Source organism: Oncorhynchus mykiss, chromosome 8, assembly GCF_013265735.2.
Source record: "Oncorhynchus mykiss isolate Arlee chromosome 8, USDA_OmykA_1.1, whole genome shotgun sequence".
NCBI lineage: Eukaryota > Metazoa > Chordata > Actinopteri > Salmoniformes > Salmonidae > Oncorhynchus > Oncorhynchus mykiss.
The window spans coordinates 46,306,556-46,325,924 of record NC_048572.1 but is presented as its reverse complement, the minus strand read 5'-3'; the positions used below and the strand labels follow the sequence as shown (position 1 = coordinate 46,325,924).

General features: G+C 42.1%; 1 protein-coding gene across 2 annotated transcripts; it reads left to right on the top strand.

Annotated features, from left to right (window-relative positions):
* Positions 1-239: 239 nt before the first annotated feature.
* On the top strand, positions 240-16,193 carry crfb16 (cytokine receptor family member B16). 2 transcript variants are annotated; one of them, XM_036985500.1, is made up of 7 exons: positions 240-822; positions 1,982-2,105; positions 2,944-3,134; positions 4,007-4,131; positions 10,922-11,075; positions 14,635-14,699; positions 14,866-16,193. In XM_036985500.1, the coding sequence occupies exons 1-7, from the start codon at positions 759-761 to the stop codon at positions 15,043-15,045; spliced, it is 903 nt and encodes a 300-aa protein (XP_036841395.1). In that variant the 5' UTR covers positions 240-758; the 3' UTR covers positions 15,046-16,193. The 2 variants fall into 2 exon arrangements, with proteins under 2 accessions (XP_036841395.1, XP_021468316.2); XM_021612641.2 differs by having other exon boundaries at positions 14,548-14,699.
* The last annotated feature ends 3,176 nt before the right edge of the window (positions 16,194-19,369 follow it).

Sequence of the window (19,369 nt, the reverse complement as noted above, 5' to 3'; positions counted from 1 at the left end):
ATCTGGGTGATTTTCTAGGTGCACTGGCTCCCCCAAATTAGAATTTCACGTTGCACCAAAAAAGTAATTAGGAGCATATGCGACCAAAATGGTCACACTTTATCGCCCTACGTGCACGCACACACGCACACACACACACACAGTTATGGGAGGGAGTGATCATAACCAGTCTGACAGGCTTAACCATATTTTCACCCTCAGCATCCAGCCAAGCCATACCAGTCATTTTTTTAGACTCGCATCAGCACATCACACCTTTCCTCTCTCAAACACACACACTTTTATAAGCTTTACCTACATAACCACTCTCTCAGACGCACCATAAAATGCTATTGATATGTCTTTCACATAAAAACACACATTTATAACAAACCTATTTATGTATTCTCGCAAACACATTCTGAGGTCATATGACAAGCCTTTTACAGGAGACACAGTGGGACAGCAAAGGAAGTGTGGCAGAGGAACCATCACAAGGACAGAGAAGAGTGCTAGGATCACAGTCATAGGAGAGGTCCCACTCCGTCTGAGGAAAGTTTGAGTTACAGTTGGTATAACAGTCTGCAGTGATCATGTTACAGTCGCAACAAGAACGATCAATGGACAACGAGATGACTATATTGCAAACATAAAAGCAGTGATCACACTATTCCTGGGATTGTTTGTATTACGATCAAATTAGTGGTGAGAGACGGTCAACACAGTGATTGCACACTTGATCACAGCAGTGCTCCTACTCTTCTCCATACAGAGGGGCTATGAGACTGAGAATGAGCTTTTTTGACAGCCAGTTAATACTTGTCCTCAACATCGTCACAAACTGTAAGTACTGCAGCAACACACATTGTCCTGCTGTTTAACAGCATAGGAAGAAGTTTCCCCAAACTGCTGATGTAGGATCAGATATTATTTTCATCCCCCAATGGTTAAGGTTAGCATTGGGGTAGTGTGATTTGATCCTAGAGCTGCAGTTAGGTGCAACTTCTACCTCAAGCCTATTTATCAGTCATCCTATTTACAGTATGTTAATTTCTAAATGTTATACTGTACATGGAACCAATGGAAAATAAAATAACAGACAGCAGAAGCATAAGGTGCAGTGTGCTTGTATCCTGATAGGGGTATGTCATCCAAGGTGGTGGACGATGACCATTGGAATACATTTATGTTCTCATGTGCCAGATCCACGTCCTCCCCAATTAAGGTGCCACCAACCTCCTGTGGTGCATATATATATATATATATATATATATATATATATATATATATATATATATATATATATATATATATAACATGTCCATTAAAGGTAGATGACAATTAACAAGTTCTTGAAGGAGAAAAACAGAATTTTGCCTGAGGGAAAGGGTGCAACATACCGTTAATGCCCTGGCTGACATACTTGGAAACTTGAGACTCCTCTGTGTGTGTGTGTCACAGGATACATAACACTTTTTACCCTAGGCTAAACCGCTTGCAAGTGGGTTTAGAATGCTGTGAATGTGTTTACATGTGTGCTAAAGCATTTGTGCACTTAAATCTACAGTATGTGTTTGTGAACAAGACAACAGGGCTTCTGTGTGCTTAGAACATGTATTCATATAAAGACTGGATTCTGTCAAACTTGCACTGATCAAGGAAAGATAGACACATAGCACTCACTCATACCAAAGACTAAAAATGGGACCTGATGCATCTTTGCTTTGCACTCAGCATTCCCCTCCTGTCCAGGGGGTGTACTAGTACATCCAGCTGCCTCACGCTACAGAAACAGGAGATAGGTTTCTGCTACTACGAGCTGTTCCGGCTTGCACAAGCTAAAGCTTGACACTTAATCAGCTTGGAATATTGCAGTTATTTGTTTTTAGCAAGGGGCTATGTTTTAATAGTGAATTTGATCACTGTTGTAGGCATGTCTGTTTGTCAAACACCTAATCACATTGCATAGTTTTACATTGACTGTTTATCTGTTTAATTTCAGATGCCTGGCTGCTGCCATCGCCGTGGGGAATTTCCATGGAGTCTGTAAATATGAGGCACTTGCTCAAGTGGCGGCGTCAACAGTCTCCTTGCAGTTCTGTCATCTACTCTGTGCAGTTCCAGGGGTGAGTCAATCACTTCTGAAACATTACAGGAATGTTCACACACATTGACGAGAATACTGCTGTTCCCAATTCTGCTAAATGGACTTTCTCTGACTTTTTCACTTTCACTCATCCTTTTACTCTCGCTAAATGGCGGTGAACTGTACACTGAGAATGCAGCCCAGGCAGTGGGCTAAAAACCTGTAACAATTGAATTAGATGAGACACCCCCCCCTTCTAAATTACTATCCCCTGTTGCTAAATAGCACCAGTTGTGACATTTGTCTCTTCTTAAACCAGACACAATGTCCTCTAAAATAGTCATAAATCGTGTGATGTCTCAAAAATGTCAGTTTTATCAATACCCAAGAGAAGGAGGAAATTATACAAATATGAAGTAAACAGAGCAATGTTACACTTGCTAATTGCAAGCTGCAGTTTTTTAATTTACAAGACACTTTTATCCAGAGCGACTTATAGTTTAAGATAGCTAGGTGAGACAACCACATATCACAGTCATAGTGAGAAAACCTTTTCCTCAATAAAACACCTTTCTTACTATGACTGTGCTATGTGGTTCACCTAGCTCTGGATAACAACATCTTCTAAATTACAAACATGTCAAATGTAAATAAAAAAATTTGAGACATCACACTATTTGTTTGTACGTTTTTAGGGGACATTGCGTCTGGTTTACGAAGGGGGTGGTAACTGAGAAGATGTAAAGGGTAGTTAACCACAAGCATGTGAAAATATGAAACATTCATGTCAAAAATATTTATCATGTAGACAATAAACATTGGCTCTGGGTATAATGTGTCAATATGAGCTGGCTAATGTATTTCCATGTGTTCTGTAGGGAATTTGAGCTGAGGATCTTGAATGGAAGTTGGGAGGACGCGGTTGGTTGTCAGCGGGTCACACGGACGGAGTGCGACCTGACCTTTGACCTTGGTTCTGACTCAGACTACAACATCCGCGTGCGGGCAGAGTGCGGAAGGCGTGTGTCACCGTGGGCTGAGCTCGGGAGGCCATTCAACAGGAGAGAGAGTGAGTCATTGTGGGATATCTACGTCCATATACTCTTTTTTGATGCCATGGCAATAGTTGTTTTTATGTTTTTTTATTTTTACGTTCATTTTATGTTTCCTTCATCCATCCAAGGAAAATAAGACCAACTGGAGATATTATAAACATGAATGAATCTATACAGCATTTGTACTAACATTAGCTGAAGACAAAACACTTACCCAAGTGCACAACAGCCATACAAAATGCCAAAACATTTAAACAAGCGGCCTTCTGGTCATCATTATGACAATACCGTGTCCGATTAGTATGTGAAAATAAAAAATAATTGTACATTTTAAATCCAGGATATAATACTTATTTTCAACCCTGTATCACAAAGAATTGTGAAATAGACACAAATTGCCTATTGGAAATGGGTGTAATGTACACAAATGCTTTATGAAGAAAGAAAATTGCGTTGTGATGAAAATCCTGTAATAGACACGAAAAAGTGGACTTTTTCATGTGCCTGTCACGAATTTCAATAAGTAATTTGTGTCTATTTGTGATAGTGTGTTGCTTATTTCGGCTTTAATCTAGGATGAATTTGCTGCACACTATTGAGGAAGAGAGTTGTCTTTTCAGACCCACATGTGTTTGACTACAGCTGATAATCAGACAAGAGAACGCTGACAGGCTGTACCAAAATTAACGAATGGCGTGGAACAGCCTAATTGCACATTAGATGAAGCTTTCTCAGTATGCATGAGCGTAGTATGTTTCTATTTCTTCCGTTTTTACTAAACAGTATGTTCTAGGTAACATGGTTAGCACACAGTATGTAGTAGGCAAGAATGATTTCAGACACAGCCTATGTTTGTAACTTACTATGACTTTCATCTTTCACACAGCAATCCTGACGGTGCCAGCTATAACTGTGACCACCATGGGTGATGCTCTTCAGGTGACTTTCAAAGGCCTTCCCCTGACCGTGGGAGTGACTGTGACTATCTGGAAGAGAGGCGAGTTGGTCAGGGTGAGGATATTACATGTACAGTATATTATAGTCTTGCAGGGATTTTTCTGCCATTGAAATCCTTGGGCGGGCCTCTAAGCATTTTTTGGGGTCACCTAAGTTCAAACAGTGTAAAAAAAATAAAAAATAATAAGATACAAAATAAAAGCTAGACAGTCAGGGAGAATTGAAAATTCAAAAAGCAATGAATTTAGCAGTTTTGATTTTGTTGTTATGTTTGTGCAAAATAACACAATATCAGCTATGGAAAAATGCATAGAATTGCAGGAAATTAGCTTTAAAACAGAAACAAAAATTCTCTCCTCTCCATGGCAGAATATGTAGTATTACAGGAACTGTGCATTAAAACAAAACAAACCTTATCTCAGCTCCATAGAGAAATTTGTAGAGTTGCAGGAAATTGGCATAAAAATGTTAAAATGTATATCAAATCAAATCAAATGTTATTTGTCACAAACACATGGTTAGCAGATGTTAATGCGAGTGTAGCGAAATGCTTGTGCTTCTAGTTCTGACAGTGCAGTAATAACCAACGATTAATCTAATATAACAATTATACAATTACTACCTTATACACACAAGTGTAAAGTGATAAAGAATATGTACATAAAGATGAGTGAGTGATGGTACAGAACGGCATAATGGCATAAAAGTGGCATAGTTTAAAGTGGCTAGTGATACATGTATTACATAAAGATGGCAAGATGCAGTAGATGGTATAGAGTACAGTATATACATATACATACAGTGGGGCAAAAAAGTATTTAGTCAGCCACCAATTGTGCAAGTTCTCCCACTTAAAAAGATGAGAGAGGCCTGAAATTTTCATCAAAGGTACACTTCAACTATGACAGACAAAATGAGAAAAAAAAATCCAGAAAATCACATTGTAGGTGTCACGTTCTGACCTTTATTTCCTTTGTTTTGTCATTATTTAGTATGGTCAGGGCGTGAGTTGGGGTGGGCAGTCTGTTTGTTTTTCTATGATTTTGGTATTTCTATGTTTCGGCCTAGTATGGTTCTCAATCAGAGGCAGGTGTCATTAGTTGTCTCTGATTGAGAATCATACTTAGGTAGGCTGGGTTTCACTGTTTGTTTGTGGGTGTTTGTTTCCGTGTCTGTGTTTTTCACCACACGGTACTGTCGTTCGTTTCACGTTTATTGTTTTTGTATCAGTTGTGTTCATGTTGAGTATTTCTTATTAAAAGAACCATGGACACTTACCACGCCGCATATTGGCACTCCGATCCTTCTCGCCTCTCTTCTTCAGACGAAGAGGAGGAAAACCTTTACAGTAGGATTTTTAATGAATTTATTTGCAAATTATGGCGGAAAATAAGTATTTGGTCACCTACAAACAAGCAAGATTTCTGGCTCTCACAGACCTGTAACTTCTTCTTTAAGAGGCTCCTCTGTCCTCCACTCGTTATCTGTATTAATGGCACCTGTTTAACTTGTTATCAGTATAAAATACACCTGTCCACAACCTCAAACAGTCACGCTACAAACTCCACTATGGCCAAGACCAAAGAGCTGTCAAAGGACACCAGAAACAAAATTGTAGACCTGCACCAGGCTGGGAAGACTGAATCTGCAATAGGTAAGCAGCTTGGTTTGAAGAAATCAACTGTGGGAGCAATTATTAGGAAATGGAAGATATACAAGACCACTGATAATCTCCCTCGATCTGGGGCTCCATGCAAGATCTCACCCCGTGGGGTCAAAATGATCACAAGAACGGTGAGCAAAACTCCCAGAACCCCACGTGGGTACCTAGTGAATGACCTGCAGAGAGCTGGGACCAAAGTAACAAAGCCTACCATCAGTAACACACTACGCCGCCAGGGACTCAATTCCTGCAGTGCCAGACGTGTCCCCCTACTTAAGCCAGTACATGTCCAGGCCCGTCTGAGGTTTGCTAGAAAGCATTTGGATGATCCAGAAGAAGATTGGGAGAATGTCATATGGTCAGATGAAACCAAAATATAACTTTTTGGTAAAAACTCAACTCGTCGTGTTTGGAGGACAAAGAATGCTGAGTTGCATCCAAAGAACACCATTCCTACTGTGAAGCATGGGGGTGGAAACATCATGCTTTGGGACTGTTTTTCTGCAAAGGGACCAGGACGACTGATCCGTGTAAAGGAGAGAATGAATGGGGCCATGTATCATGAGATTTTTAGTGAAAACCTTTCATCAGCAAGGGCATTGAAGATGAAACGTGGCTGGGTCTTTCAGCATGACAATGATCCCAAACACACCGCCCGGGCCTTCGTAAGAAGCATTTCAAGGTCCTGGAGTGGCCTAGCCAGTCTTCAGATATCAACCCCATAGAAATTCTTTGGAGGGAGTTGAAAGTCTGTGTTGCCCAGCAACAGCCCCAAAACATCACTGCTCTAGAGGAGATCTGCATGGAGGAATGGGCCAAAATACCAGCAACAGTGTGTGAAAACATTGTGAAGACTTACAGAAAACGTTTGGCCACTGTCATTGCCAACAAAGGGTATATAACAAAGTTTTCAGATAAACTTTTGTTATTGACCAAATGCTTATTTTCCACCATAATTTGCAAATAAATTCATAAAAAATCCTACAATATGATTTTCTTCTAATTTTGTCTGTCATAGTTGAAGTGTACCTATGATGAAAATTACAGGCCTCTCATATTTTTAAGTGGGAGAACGTGCACAATTGGTGGCTGACTAAATACTTTTTTTGCCCCACTGTATAAGATGAGTAATGTAGGGTGTGTAAAAATTATATTAAGTGGCATTGTTTAAAGTGGCTAGTGATACATTTTTAACATCAATTTACATCAAAATACATTATTAAAGAGAGCTGGAGTTGAGTCAGTATGTTGGCAGCAGACACTCAATGTTAGTGGTGGCTGATTAACATTCTGATGGCCTTGAGATAGAAGCTGTTTTTCAGTCTCTCGGCCCCTGTTTTGATGCACCAATACTGACCTCGCCTTCTGGATGGTAGCGGGGTGAACAGGCAGTGGCTCGGGTGGTTGTTGTCTTTGATGATCTTTATGGCCTTCCTGTGACATCGGGTGGTGTAGGTTTCCTGGAGGGCAGGTACTTTGCCCCCGGTGATGCGTTGTGCAGACCTCACTAACCTCTGGAGAGCATTACGGTTGTGGGCGGAGCCGTTGCCGTACCAGGCGTGGATACAGCCTGACAGGATGCTCTCGATTGTGCATCTGTAAAAATGTGTGAGTGCTTTTGGTGACAAGCCAAATTTCTTCAGCCTCCTGAGGTTGAAGAATTGCTGCTGCGCCTTCTTCACAACGCTGTCTGTGTGGGTGGACCAATTCAGTTTGTCCGTGATGTGTACGCCGAGGAACTTAAAACTTACTACCCTCTCCACTACTGTCCTGTCGATGTGGATGGGGGGGTGCTCCCTCTGCTGTTTCCTGAAGTCCACGATCATCTCCTTTGTTGACGTTGAGTGTGAGGTTATTTTCCTGACACCACACTCCGAGGGCCCTCACCTCCTCCCTGTAGGCCGTCTCGTCGTTGTTGGTAATCAAGCCTACCACTGTAGTGTCGTCCGCAAATTTGATGATTGAGTTGGAGGCGTGCATGGCCACGCAGTCATGGGTGAACAGGGAGTACAGGAGAGGGCTTAGAACGCACCCTTGTGGGGCCCCAGTGTTGAGGATCAGCGGGGTGGAGATGTTGTTACCTTCCCTCACCACCTGGGGGCGGCCCGTCAGGAAGTCCATTACCCAGTTGCACAGGGCGGGGTTGAGACCCAGGGTCTCGAGCTTGATGACGAGTTTGGAGGGTACTATGGTGTTAAATGCTGAGTTGTAGTCGATGAACAACATTCTCACATAGGTATTCCTCTTGTCCAGATGGGTTAGGGCAGTGTGCAGTGTGGTTGCGATTGCGTTGTCTGTGGACCTATTCGGGCGGTAAGCAAATTGGAGTGGGTCTAGGGTGTCAGGTAGGGTGGAGGTGATATGGTCCTTGACTAGTCTTTCAAAGCACTTCATGATGACGGAAGTGAGGGCAACGGGGTGGTAGTCGTTTAGCCCAGTTACCTTAGCTTTCTTGGGAACAGGAACAATGGTGGCCCTCTTGAAGCATGTGGGGACAGCAGACTGGGATAAGGATTGATTGAATATGTCCGTAAACACACCAGCCAGCTGGTCTGCGCATGCTCTGAGGATGTGGCTGGGGATGCCGTCTGGGCCTGCAGCCTTGCGATGGTTAATACGTTTAAATGTTTTACTCGCGTCGGCTGCAGTGAAGGAGAGTCCGCAGGTTTTTTGGTAGCGGGCCGTGTCAGTGGCACTGTATTGTCCTCAAAGCGAGCAAAGAAGTTATTTAGTCTGTCTGGGAGCAAGACATCCTGGTCCGCGACGGGGCTGGTTTGCTTTTTGTAATCCGTGATTACTGTAGGGCAGGGTCATACCGCTTGTGTCTGAGCCGTTGAATTGCAACTCTACTTTGTCTCTATACTGACGCTTAGCTTGTTTGAGTGCCTTGCGGAGGGAATAGCTACACTGTTTGTATTCGGTCATGTTTCTGGTCACCTTGCCCTTGTTAAAAGCAGTGGTTCTCGCTTTCAGTTTCGCGCGAATGCTGCCATCAATCCACGGTTTCTGGTTTGGGAATCTACACCGGCAATACAGAGACCTCAAAAATGTTCTCTAAAATTCAGCCGCACCTATGGGACAACAGCGGCCATTGCCACTCCCCACAGCCACACCTAACATTCAAGCCCCTTTTTAATCTAGAGCAGGGGTTCCCAAACTTTTATAGTCCCGTATCTCTTTAAACAACCTCCATTGTGTATCCCTTCAAACATTCAACCTCCAGCTCTGTACCTCCTCTAGCACCAGTGCACTCTAAAGTGTTATTTTTTGCCATCATTGTAAGCCTGCCACACACACACTATACGATACATTTATTAAACATAAGAATGAGTGTAATAATAAATAATAAATCATGTTGCTCTTTGTTTAACCATCTTACATATAAAAGGTGAGCCTGATTGGGCTTATTGGGTTCACCTGGTGTATGACTATTTAGGTCCTCTGTGGACTGGGCTGGTTGCTCAGGCCTCTTGTTTTGTTTAGTGATTCATGTGCCAGTGCGTTGGTTTTTAAATATTTTTTTATATATTTGTATTTATTTATTTTTTCTGTGTAAGCTTCAGTAAATGTTCTGGATTTATCCTCACCTCTGCCTGCTGTGTTTCTCTGGACCTAGGTCCAATTTTGTACGAGACTTATTGTCACAATTTCGATGAGGCGCTCTTGTTCAGATATCGGTAAGTGGACTGGAGGCAGGGCATGAAAAGGATAACGAATCCAGTTATTTGGGTCATCCGTTATGGGGAAGTACCTGCGTAATTGCGCACCCAACTCACTCGGGTGCTTTGCTATATCACATTTGACATTGTCCGTAAGCTTGAGTTCATTTGCACACAAAAAAATCATACAATGATGGAAAGACCTGTGTGTTGTCCTTGCAGACAGAGAAGAGCTCCAACTTCTTAATCATAGCCTCAATTTTGTCCCGCACATTGAAAATAGTTGCGGAGAGACCCTGTAATCCTAAATTCAAATCATTCAGGTGAGAAAAAAACATCACCCAGAAAGGCCAGTCGTGTGAGAAACTCGTCATCATGCAAGCGATCAGACAAGTGAAAATTATGGTCAGTAAAGGAAACTTCAATAAAAAAAAAACGTGTCAATACTTTGCCCCTTTGAAAACTAGCGCATGTTGTAAAAGTGTTACATGGTCACTGCCCATATCATTGCATAGTGCAGAAAATACACAAGAGTTCAGGCCCTTGCTTTAACAAGGTTAACCATTTTCACTGTAGTGTCCAAAATGTATTTCAAGCTGTCAGGCATTCCCTTGGCAGCAACAGCCTCTCGGTGCATACTGCAGTGTACCCAAGTGGCGTCGGGAGCAATTGCTTGCACGCACGTTCGTGTTACCACTCCACTATGTCTCCCTGTCATGGATTTTGACCACCAAAGTCCATTTGATGTCACAAAACTGTCCAGTACTTTAAAAAAAATATAATCTCCTGTTGTCCTGGTTTCCAGTGGTTTGCAGAGGTCTTCCTTAATTGACTCCCCATAAAAGTAACAGACTTATACCAGGAGCTGTGCCAGGCCCGCCACATCTGTTGACTCATCCAGCTGTAACGCATAGAATTCACTGGCTTGTATGCAAAGCAGTAATTGTTTCAAAACATCTCCTGCCATGTCACGGATGCGTCGTGAAACAGTGTTGTTTGATGAAGGCATTGTCTAATATAAATGTTTTTGGCCTTTTCACCCCAGTATTGTCCCAGCCATATCCGCGCAGCAGGAAGAATTAAGTCCTCCACAATAGTATGGGGCTTGCCTGTTCTAGCCACTTCTCATTAATGGTATCTGTTTGTTTTTTTATTCATGTCTTACTACTTGAAAGTCGTTTTATTCTCGCTCAAAAAACTCCTGTGGCTTATAAATGGACTGTTTGAAAATGTGAAAAAAAAGTTTTACGTGTGAATCACATTTTTATTTGGCGTACCCCCGACGGTGTTGCACATACCCCTGGGTTGGGAATACCTGGTCTAGACAACCCTGTCATGTATTGTGTGTTGGGAGAGATTGGAGCTTGATGTGTGGGGGATGCCTAGGGATTGGAGCAAGGGATTGGTTTGGAATTGGTCCTAAAGGTAGGTAGAACAATAATGATCTCCTCCCTATAGAATTCACTTCAAGCAGTGGTTGAGTTTTCTCTTCAGCAGCGTCTCACTGTGCTCTGTTTTCTAGGGCAAGTCCTCCTTGCGTGTGATCACAGTGCAACAGAATCCGCTCCACATCGACGCCCTGCAGGAGGGAGCAGTGTACTGCGTCAAAGCCCAGGCCCATCTGGACACCCACAGCAAAAGCAGCAGCACTGACACACAGTGTGTCTCCATCACAGGTGGGCTGCAAATGATAATACACACTCATAGACACACACATACAGTACATCTGCATGTGCTCACACGTTCTATTAAATATATTGATCATTTATTGATCCTTCAAACCAGATAGACCTTTGGCAATTGGTCCTTCGAGACAGATATGGCCTTTTTTTTAACACACACAATGATCAGGCAATGGCATACTTTACCATTATGTGTACCGTGGAAAGAGATCCAAAACATAACGTCTTGTATCTATTTCACGTGCGCATACATTTCAAACACACACCAACCACACACACATAGGGATTTTCAATCGTCTCTGTGCACTTTGTAACTGTTCTAGCTTTATACTGGAAGAGTAATGCATAAAAAAATCTGCAAATCATGGAAACCTTGCGATGGATACAGACGCCTTGACTTTTTCCACATTTTGTTACCTTAAAGCCTTGTTCTAAAATTGATTAAATAGTTTTTTTCCCTGATTAAAAATAAAGAAAATAAAAATAAAAACCTTATTTACTATTACTTTGCTATGAGACTCAAAATTGATTGCAGGTGCATCCTGTTTACATTGATCATCCTCAAGATGTTTCTACAACTTGATTGGAGTCAACCTTTGGTCAATTCAAATGATTGGACATGATTTGGAAAGGCACACACCTGTCGATATAAAGTCCCACAGTTGAAAGTGCATGGCAGAGCAAAAAAACAAGCCATGAGGTCGAAGGAATTGTCTGAGCCCTGAGGGTAAGGGTACCCAAAACATTTCTGCAGCATTGAAGGTCTCCACATTCCTGCAGTAAGCCTGAAAATTCAATTCAAATCAAATTGTATTAGTCACATGCGCTGAATACAACAGGTCAAATCAAATCAATGTTTATTTGTCACAAATACAACAGGTGTAGTAGGCCTTACAGTGAAATGCTTACTCACAGACTCTAACCAATAGTGCAAAAAAAGGTATTAGGTGAACAATAGGTAAGTAAAGAAATAAAAATCACAGTAAAAAGACAGTGAAAAATAACAGTTGTGAGGCTATATACAGTAGCGAGGCTATAACAGTAGCGAGACTACATACAAGCACCAGTTAGTCAGGCTGATTGAGGTAGTATAGAGTAGCTGTAGCGTAAAAGAGGGGTTGGCGGGTGGTGGGTGGCGGGACACAATGCAGATAGCCCGGTTAGCCAATGTGCGAGGGCACTGGTTGGTCGGGCCAATTGAGGTAGTATGTACATGAATGTATAGTTAAAGTGACTATGCATATATGATAAACAGAGAGTAGCAGCAGCTTAAAAGAGGGGTTAAGGGGGGGGGCACACAATGCAAATAGTCCGGGTAGCCATTTGATTACCTGTTCAGGAGTCTTATGGCTTGGGGGTAAAAGCAGTTGAGAATACTTTTTGTCCTAGACTTGGCACTCAGGTACCACTTGCCATGCAGTAGTAGAGAGAACAGTCTATGACTGGGGTGGCTGGGGTCTTTGACCATTTTTAGGGCCTTCTTCTGACACCGCCTGGTGTAGAGGTCCTGGATGGCAGGCAGCTTGGCCCCAGTGATGTACTGGGCCGTACGCACTACCCTCTATAGTGCCTTGCAGTCGGAGGCCTAGCAATTACCATACCAGGCAGGGATGCAACCAGTCAGGATGCTCTCGATGTTGCAGCTGTAGAACCTTTTGAGGATCTCAGGACCCATGCCAAATATTTTTAGTTTCATGAGGGGGAATAGGCTTTGTTATGCCCTCTTCATGACTGTCTTGGTGTGTTTGGACCATTCTAGGTGTGTTTGGACCATTCTAGTTGTTGGTGATGTGGACACCAAGGAACTTGAAGCTCTCAACCTGCTCCACTACAGCCCCGCCGATGAGAATGGGGCCGTGCTCGGTCCTCCTTTTCCTGTAGTTCACAATCATCTCCTTAGTCTTGGTCACGTTGAGGGATAGGTTGTTATTCTGGCACCACCCGGCCAGGTCTTTGACCTCCTCCCTATAGGCTGTTGGTGATCAGGTCTACCACTGTTGCGTCATCTGCAAACTTAATGATGGTGTTGGAGTCGTGCCTGGCCTGGCCATGCAGTCGTGGGTGAACAGGGTGTACAGGGAGGCCCGTCAGGAAGTCCAGGATCCAGTTGCAGAGGGAGGTGTTTAGTCCCAGGATCCTTAGCTTAGTGATGAGCTTTGAGGGTACTATGATGTTTAACGCTGAGCTGTAGTCAATGAATTGCATTCTCACATAGGTGTTCCTTTTGTCCAGGTGGGAAAGGGCAGTGTGGAGTGAAATAGAGATTGCATCATCTCTGGATTTGTTTGGGTGGTATGAAAATTGGAGTGGGTCTAGGGTTTCTGGGATAATGGTGTTGATGTGAGCCATTACCAGCCTTTCATCCTCATTCTTAAATCCATCATCTGTCATTCTTAAATGGAAGAAGTCTGGAACCACCAAGACTCTTCCTAGAGCTGGCCACCTGGCCAAACTCAGCCAAGAACCTGATGGTCACTCTGACAGAGCTCCAGAGTTCCTCTGTGGAGATGGGAGAACCTTCCAGAAGGACAATTATCTCTGCAGCACTCCACCACACAGGCCTTTTTGGTAGAGTGGCCAGACGGAAGCCACTCCTCAGTAAAAGGCACATGATAGCCTGCTTGGAGTTTTCCAAAAAGCACCTAAAGGACTCTCAGACCATGAGAAACAAAATTCTCCGGTCTGATAAAACCCAGATGGAACTCTTGGGCCTGAATGCCAAGCGTCACATCTGGAGGAAACCTGGTGGTGGCAGCATCCTGCTGTGGGAGAGACTCGCACCGAGGATTGGGGGAAAGATGAACGGAGCAAAGTACAAAGAGATCCTTGATGAAATCCTGTTCCAGAGCGCTCAGGACCTCAGACTGGGGCTAAGGTTCACCTTCCATCATGACAATGACCCTAAGCACACAGCCAAGTCAACACGAGTGGCTTCTGGACAAGTCTCTGAATGTCTGAGTGGCCCAGCGAGAGCCCGGACTTGAACCCAATCTAACATCTCTGGAGAGACCTGAACATGGCTGTGCAGCAACACTCCCCATCCAACCTGACAGAGCTTGAAAGGATCTGCAGAAAATAATGTGAGAAACTCCACCAAATACAGATGTGCCAAGCTTGTAGCATCATACCCAAGAAGACTCGAGGCTGTAATTGCTGCTAAAGGTTCTTCAACAAAGGACTGAGTAAAGGGTCTGAATAGTTATGTAAATGTGATATCAGTTTTTTTTTTCCATAACTTTGCAAATATTTCTGTAAAGCTGATTTTCTTTGTCATTATGGGGTATTGTGTGTAAATTGATGGAAAAAATGTTTTTAATCCATTTTAGAATAAGGCTGTAACGTAACAAAATGGGGGAAAAAGTCAAGGGGTCTGAATTCTTTCCAAATGCACTCTATTGCGCTCTCATGCTACTCTCATGCTATTACATTAATAACAGTAAGACAAATATTGTCATTGTGTTCAAAGGTCCTGGACCTACCTGGCTTAAGCCCACAACAGTGACTGTTATCGTGGTGATATTAGCCGGCCTGGTGTTTTGTCTCTCTTGGTCAGTAACCCACTGTAGGCCAGAGGCCTGCTACGCCTATTTCCGCAAGGAGCCACAGCCCACTGCACTGGTGAGTCCTGCAATGATTGGTCATTATCGCTCTCTCTCTCTGCCCGTGCAAGGCATTGTTGAGCATGAGTCCAGTGCCTGTAGACATATTGTAAACATTGATGTTTTCAAAGGAGACCAACATACAATTGCAATCTCTCTCTTTTCTCGGTTCCTGGTATCTGTAGCTCCTTGATTGGCCACTCACAAGAGTCAAGATCTATCCCCAAGATGAGCTTCGTGAGCCAATCCATGCCGTCCTTTTAAGTGAGCTGCAAAGAGAACTGAGAACTGAGCCATCCAGTCAATTGGATAAGTGGACACAATCTATATGTTCAGAAGGCACAGACAGACCATATCAAGTTTGATTGATACTGTAGGTTAATAAGAATGGTCAGAAGTGACGAGTCTGGATTGGAGAAGTCAGGAGGCCGGGAGTTGTTCGGAGGGAGACAGAAGGGTCTTGTGTGGCTCAGTTGGTTAGGGCAGTGATGCTTATAACTCCAGGGTTGTGGGTTTGATTCCCATGAGGGACCAGCATGAAAAGTGAATGCACTCACTTCTGTAAGTCTGCTAAATGACAAATGTCAATGTACAATTTAGTATTTGTGTTCTAGATAAGTCAGAGATGAATATGGGTGAGTCTCCAAATATAGGAACTTTATTTACATCATGATATGTTCTAATTCAATCTAAGACAATAACAAAGTCATTGTTTATATACTATTTCTATTAACAGCTGGCTATTCCAAACCATGACTCCGAAAATAAAGCAATGAATGATTTTAGTAATTTTTATTTCAGTAGAACATCTTGACTTGTTTTATCGAAAGATACTGATCTGATTATTAGTTTAGTTTATTTTTAAACTTCTTTAAAAAAAAAATGATTTCACTACCGTAATACACACACTAAAAGCCTGTAGAATGAATGTACCTTAAGCCACACCCCTACAAATATCACCAGGTGATGGGATTGCACCCCTCTACGTGGCCACATGGTGAATAGTCTGTTTGCAAAGATTTTGGAGAAAATTAGTGAGCAAGTTGGTAAATGTATGTATTGTATGTATGTATTTTCAAGAAGAAGTGTCACTACCTATCTAATATATCAATAAATATGTAAAGTACGGTTTTGGGACAAAAATATACAGTATGATTGCTGGGATGTACATCTGTCCAAATGAAAGATCGCCCTCCATATGTTAGCTATGGGGATTCTTTATTAAAGTCCAAAATAAGTCTAAATTGTCACAACCCAAACAATTGACACCAGTAGTGATGCGTGCGTCAGCTGTTTGTTCACCTGCACCCGCCCACAAATGCTAATAACCCTTCTGCAACCGGCAGCCTATATGTGATAAATGTACCTTTTTAGATAGGCCTATGTTTCTGCTTATGTTAGACATTTTTGTATGCATTTTGTGAGTCAACTTGTCTATATGTAGATACATGCAGCTTCTCTTCTATCATTACTTGTTGCTCTAGAAGACTAAATAAACCCTTGCTCACCGGAAGTTCTCTTTCGTCTCTTCTCTCATGCAAAACGTCCCCAAAGATCTTTACGGACCAGGGAGTGCAAAATGTTCAAATGACATCAGTTTGACAGTTTTCAGGAATTAAAAGCTGTGAAAACTACCCAACATGTTTCTGATCAAATGACAGTTTTGCTTGGATGCATTTTTTTGTGGTTGAAACACTATCAGCTTTTATGATGCTGATTAAGATAGCACCTTTACAGACAGTGCCTAAGCATGTATTCATTCTCTCAAGACACTGAAATAAATCAATTATATTTCTTCACTCCATAGTCAAAATGTACATTTGGTGTATGGTTTTAATGCAAGAAATGCTTAATTGTGCAGGAGTTAATATTATATTAGGCTACGTGAGAGGTTATGAAACCTACAGTCAGTGCCCAGACTTCAGTTACTTCTATTGAACCCATTTGATACAGTAGCCTACAGTTCCCTTGATGTGCCATTTTGAAGTCCCGTCTTGTGACTGTCACATTTGTATAGCGCCTCACAATCATCACACACAACATAGCCGGCTGGCACTGCTTTCACCATCTTTTGCCACTTCACCAAATCTTTCCCAAACATCCGGCTACTGTTCCAGCCCTCCCTCCTATATATTTTAAATTCTCGATTTCGCAGCTTTTCTCTTATTGAATTAAACGCCAACATTGTCCTTATTGCCTCAGTGGATCGACCTTAAACTTTTCTGCCCAAGTTCCCAAAAGTATTAGGCAATTGGTGTTTATTTGGCGAGTGTACAGTTAGGCCCTGAGCTTAGGCTACACACTAGTGCAAGGGACTGAGGGTTTTAAGTCAACCTGCGCATCACTAGACACCATAGAGATATACAGAGGTCTCATCTTTGTATCTGTGCCATTATAGCCTCAATGGTGGTGCCCGTGCTGTCATAAATGCCATCTCCATTTTAAAATAGCATGCACCATGCTCTAGAGACTGAGCTACAGAGGACCACCATGTGGGTAGTGGATAAGTGCATACTTCAGAAAAAGGGTATTGAGATGCATACACAGTCAACTCGGGATAATGTTGAACATTTACAGTGAAATTCTCCCAGAAATCAAAATGTTAGAAAAACTATACATTTGTACATAAAATATATATTTTTCAAATTGGTAACAACATTAACATCACGTTAACAACAGACTTGGCAAGAACAGTTAACACATATGTAACCAAATAAGAGCATAATTACAACACTGATTCAGAGGGGTTTGGTTAAACGCAGAAGACACATTTCAGTTGAATGCATTCAGTTGTACAACAGACTAGGCATTCCCCTTTCCATTTAATTTTAAAACAATATTGTGTTCCTGTGTGTGTGGGGGGAGAGAGAGACAGACAAAGAAAGAAAAGGAAATGGAGTTAATATTGGGATCGTGTACAAACCTAGATCTATGATCAGGAGCAACACTCTTCAGGGTAAGGGGGTTCAGAGGAGTTGAAGCACACAACAGGACAGTTGGTGCAGGAGAGCACCCAGGAGAGAGATGTCAGCGTGGCATCAGCTGTTCCCCATGGGGCTCTGTAACAATCTTCCTCAGTTCTGATTTGTCAGCTTCTCTCACCCCAGGACAAGCATAGAAAAATAATGAATAGAATGAGAGACTGAGAGGACCAGGTCTGTTACTCTGTGGGTAAAAAGACAGGTGACTTATCAAGTTGGGACATATCAAGCTGGTGTCGTGTGTGTACTTGCCTCACTGGAGGTCTTCAATCTAACTTAATGAGAATGGGACAATGTAGGGGTTGAGAACAGCTGGCTTCCTCCGGGCCACCATGCCATCCACTTTGTCCCATCTTCAAGGGTTCATCATCTTGGGATGATTTGAACCAGGAATCTATACAGCTACAGTGGGGAGAACAAGTATTTGAGACACTGCCAATTTTGCAGGTTTTCCTACTTACAAAGCATGTCTTTAATTTTTTATCATAGGTACACTTCAACTGTGAGAAACGGAATCTAAACAAAAATCCAGAAAATCACATTGTATGATTTTTAAGTAATTCATTTGCATTTTATTGCATGACATTGTTAAGGGAATTTTTACCTATAATGACTAATGTATACATTTCAATCAGGCCTGACGAGTCAGAATACTATTATGTTACTGTATATGTACTAATCAGAATACTATTATGTTAATGTACATGTATGAATTTTCTTTCTTGATCCCAGTACTGAATATAATGTGGTGAATGTGGTCAAGAGTTTAGAACAAATACGGTCTGTTCCTTGGTACAAATGAATGAACTATATCTCCAGACTGACTAGAATGCTTATCTACACTAGCTGACATTGGCTCTAGGCGAGGAGGGAAGGCTTGAGAACTATAGAGCCTTTTTACCAGTGTCAAGAAGAGACGGAACATTTAGAAAACGCTGACGTCATTTTCAGTTTATAACCTGTGGTAAAATGTGTAAGTACTCAGTACTCTCGAGAATAAACTCTGCTGTTTGATTTTGAGACTGGGTTCGGTCTATTATTATAGAATAAGGGTTTAATTAGATATTAAAACATAGAGTAATTTAATTCCTTTAACAGACATACAGTAGGGCAAAAAAGTATTTAGTCAGCCACCAATTGTGCAAGTTCGACTACTTAAAGATGAGGGAGGCCTGTAATTTTAATCATATGTACACTTCAACTATGACAGACAAAATGAGAAAAAAAATCCAGAAAATCACATTGTAGGATTTGTAATGAATTTATTTGCAAATTATGGTGGAAAATAAGTATTTGGTCAATAACAAAAGTTTTTCTCAATACTTTGTTATATACCCTTTGTTGGCAATGACAGAGGTCAAACGTTTTCTGTAAGTCTACACAAGGTTTTCACACACTGTTGCTGGTATTTTGGCCCATTCCTCCATGCAGATCTCCTCTAGAGCAGTGATGTTTTGGGGCTGTTGATGGGCAACACCGACTTTCAACTCCCTCCAAAGACTTTCTATGGGGTTGAGATCTGGAGACTGGCTGGGCCACTCCAGGACCTTGAAATGCTTCTCACGAAGCCACTCCTTCATTGCCCGGGCGGTATGTTGCTGAAATCATTGTCATTGTCATCATTGTCATTGTCATCATTGTCATGCTGAAAGACCCAGCCACGTTTCATCTTCAATGCCCTTGCTGATGGAAGGATGTTTTCACTCAA